The 3,712-nt window shown below is 35.7% G+C and overlaps 1 protein-coding gene across 2 annotated transcripts; it reads right to left on the bottom strand.

The window, feature by feature from the left end:
- Positions 1-710: 710 nt before the first annotated feature.
- Positions 711-2,783, bottom strand: LOC115994043 (transcription factor FAMA). Of its 2 annotated transcripts, XM_031118055.1 has the most exons (5): positions 2,706-2,783; positions 2,400-2,528; positions 1,610-2,290; positions 1,019-1,450; positions 711-935 (listed from the first exon to the last, which is right to left on the bottom strand). In XM_031118055.1, the coding sequence occupies exons 2-5, from the start codon at positions 2,421-2,423 to the stop codon at positions 837-839; spliced, it is 1,236 nt and encodes a 411-aa protein (XP_030973915.1). In that variant the 5' UTR covers positions 2,424-2,528; positions 2,706-2,783; the 3' UTR covers positions 711-836. The 2 variants fall into 2 exon arrangements, with proteins under 2 accessions (XP_030973915.1, XP_030973914.1); XM_031118054.1 differs by lacking the exons at positions 2,400-2,528; positions 2,706-2,783 and having other exon boundaries at positions 1,610-2,338.
- Positions 2,784-3,712: the final 929 nt, after the last annotated feature.

Genomic DNA, 3,712 nt, shown 5'->3' with positions numbered 1-3,712 from the left:
TTTACTATAATCTTATTCGTTGAAAATTGATTCAAGTATAGTTCTGAAAAACAAGTCAGGCTTTAACAATTTTTTACTTAAGTAAATAAGTTAAAAATCTAAAAGAAAAAACTGTTGATAAACACGCACTTAATTTATATAAAGACAATAGTATTTGCACAATTGTACCTGAACTAATACTTGAGGATGCGTATGATATGGGTGGTTCATACAAAAAGAGTATTACTTAATTTACATAACCGTATTATAATTGTACCTGTTTAGCCTCTTGACTAATTGTTATATCAAGAAAACTCAAATTAAAATTACAATGCTTTCCGTTTGTTGCAATGGTTTCAGATTGAGTAGGGAATATATATCTGGGGTTGAATCTGAATTCTCTGGCACCTCAGAATTCGCACATGTAGATTCGCATGTGACGAGTTATATATATGAGATAAATAATTGTGCCCGCTTTGATGACTTAAATTAATTAAATATTGATCAAAAGTGCCGATTCTTGAAAAAGAAATGTAGCTAGCTAGCTAGTATGTATTCCTTCAAGGAGAAGGAAATGAAAATCCATTAATGAAAGGATACATGCATGGTACAAATTAATACCCTTGTCTTTACCATGAGCAAGTGTCAATTTAGTTCTGTAAGTCACAAAAGAAAATGATTTAACCGAAAAAAAGGAAACGAAAGGAATAGAGAGTACAAGGGTTCGCAAATATAACCTACACCATAGTAGTACATTTTTGTTTCAACAATAGAAATAATAGAGACTCAAACGAAAAAGGTAGTGACAAGACCAAATAGGTATATTTGAAGAAAAACAACAGCTCATCTTTCTCCTACTAGATTACATCACATGGCACTGTTTGATGGATAAAACTGAATATCTGCTGAACTGAGCTCGCTATATCTTCAGCGGTGAACCTAGATTCACTAGCAACCTGCACACGATATTAATTGCACAAGATTTAACAAATTTTGAGATAAAATTTTCTCTACAAAATTCTTTTAGCATATATTATACCTTGACATTAAACGAATAGAGAACAGTTTGCTCGATGGTGGTAATGTTAGTGTGAAGGATATTAAGTTGCAAATCTTCAAGTGCAGCAATGGCCTTAATAAGCTGCCCTGGCCTTCTCCTAGAAAGAATTTTAATCATGGCATCAAACCCTAAAAGCTTCACTTCAACATCAGCCAAGCAGGACTTGTTCTCAGCTGTCTCCTCTTGGAGTCCGGTCTCCAAGTCTACAATCTTGAATTCATCATTTGGTAGAGGCATCGGAGGAAATAATGGTGGTTGAGGCTGTTGGATTGCAAGAGAGGAATCAGCTCCCACCGGTCGTGGAGTTTCTCCATAGAGTCTTCGCCGCTTCTGTGATTCTAGGCATTGGAGAAGTTGTTCCAATTCCCTCACAAACTCAATGGCTCCCCCAATGATAGAAGCTTGATCCCCCTGCAAATCACACAAACTAATAGATAAGATATATAACCAAAATATAAATAAATATATAAATAAATAAAAGCTTTCTTAAATTATTTTTATTAGAGTAGTATCTGAACCATAAAAATGAATCTATTTCAAATGCAGATAATCCTATTATTAGTTGGATACCCTTTGAACGTATGAGCCAGGCATGAGGGACCTCAAGACACGAAGATGTTCATTCATTTGCTTCCTTCTGTTTCTTTCAACTGCTATGTGAGTCATTCGCTGGCTCTCCACTTCCTCACTCGTCTTGATAGTTCTTGGTCTTTTCCTCTTGTTCTTTGCTTCTGGTACAGAGTTCTTTTGGAGTTCTTCACCAATAAACTGGAGCTGCACCGAGGTATTATCAGAAACCCGAGCTTCCTCATCCTCTCTCAATCTTGTCTCATCTTCCACACTCACCCCTTGGAACCTCTCTTCATTATGTGGAACCATTAGAGATTGATCTTCCAACCTATCATTCAACACTGGAAACTTCAGGAAGTAAACTGGGTCGATCCCAGATTCCTCTTCGGAAATCTTGGTTTGGTTTAAGGCCAACTTTGGTCCAAAGTCTGCAAACTGCATCACATCAGCAAAGTTCAATTTATCAAAAGAACTCGAACCACAAAACCCAGAAGCCATTTGCTGTTGTTGCTGTTGAGAAGGATTGTTAAGCATGTAGTCAACCATCCCAGTACTGTTGTTATCTCCTGATGTTTTACCGATCCGCTGCTTCATGAATTGTTGTTGTTGTTGTTGTTGTTGTTGTTGATGATGATCTAGAGAGTAATCCAGGCCCATAAAACTTGGCGGTAAAGGAGGGGTCTGCAAGAACTCGGGTTTAGAGCAAAACAACATGGTTTTGTGAAAAGATTTATCAACAAAAACAAACAAACAGTGCTAGTGATAAACAGTGAGAGGGTTGTTATAGTACCGTGTAGTTATCTTCTTTCTCCATTACTATATGTATATATATGATAACTTTAATCGAAAACCCTAAGTCAGCTCAATTTCATGTAAAGACAAAAACCCTAGTGAAAGTCATACAGCTTGGGTCCCCCACCTGAAACAGTGATATAAACTCATGAATTAACAGCCAGCAAAAATTAACAGAAAATAGTTGTGGAAAATGAAAATTTTAGCTCTGACAACTAGCTAGGGTTACAAGAAAGTACTACTACAACAGTACAGATTTATATATATGTGTGTGATTTAGACAAGTTGAAATTGTACCACTAACCTAATTGGAGAGACAATCAGCAATAAGATGTAATTTGAGGAGGTAGAAGAAGAATGAAAATTCTAGATTGGGGTACGTGGTGAGGTGTGTATATATATATATATATATATATATAATATTGGCTAGGAAAGCCCGTGATGAGAGAGCTTGCTTTTTGAGAGAGAGAGAGAAAAAGAGGAGCCTGTGGATTAATTCCCTCCTCACACTTTCACCTCACTTTCACCTCCTTTTAATTTATGTGTGTCACAAGCCAGCAACGCTCTTCCGTCTCATGACCCTTATTATTAAGGATAGAAGCCGTGTAGATTTGATTATTTGAACTTTCAACTTTGGAAAATAAAGAAGTATATGTTAGCCTTGATTCATATCCACTCATCTTAAGTAATGCTATAGACACAAATTATTCTACTGATTTAGAAGACTCCATTTAAAAACTAAAATAACACATAAGATATTAACAAACCCAAATTAAAAAATAAAATAAAAAACAAAAAAAAAAACGAAAAACGAAACAAAACAAAACAAAACTCCTAAACATAAAACTTATCATACCTAACAAAACCTAAAATCTAAAACCCTCAAGCTTCTCGCCTCCCTCCAATCCCAAATCCATTAAGGTGATTATCCAAACCCCAAACCCATTGAATTGTCTTGAGTCTTGCCCATGCCTCCACTACACCAAACACCAACGCACGCTATCTCCACACAAGTCACTAGATTTGTTGCTAGAGCTACCGAAGCAGCTATGAGCATGGTGTCGCCATCCCATCTGCCTCCCTCCTAGTAATGACAACGACAATGGTTCTAACTTTGTTTCAGTATTGAAATTTGTTTTCTTATTTAATTAATTCATATAAAAATTTAGTGTAAAGTATTGCAATATTTATGGCCTTAAGGCAATCCAATGGATTAGATAAACATGTGGATGGAATGGGTCATAATAACTAATAATCAATAAGATTTTTTTTTTTTTTTTGGGTATTTTGAGCTTGTGAATAATGTGGAGA

The sequence above is a fragment of the Quercus lobata genome, chromosome 6 (genome assembly GCF_001633185.2).
Source record: "Quercus lobata isolate SW786 chromosome 6, ValleyOak3.0 Primary Assembly, whole genome shotgun sequence".
NCBI lineage: Eukaryota > Viridiplantae > Streptophyta > Magnoliopsida > Fagales > Fagaceae > Quercus > Quercus lobata.
The sequence above is the reverse complement of the archived record's forward strand: the minus strand, read 5'-3'. Positions and strand labels throughout refer to the sequence as shown.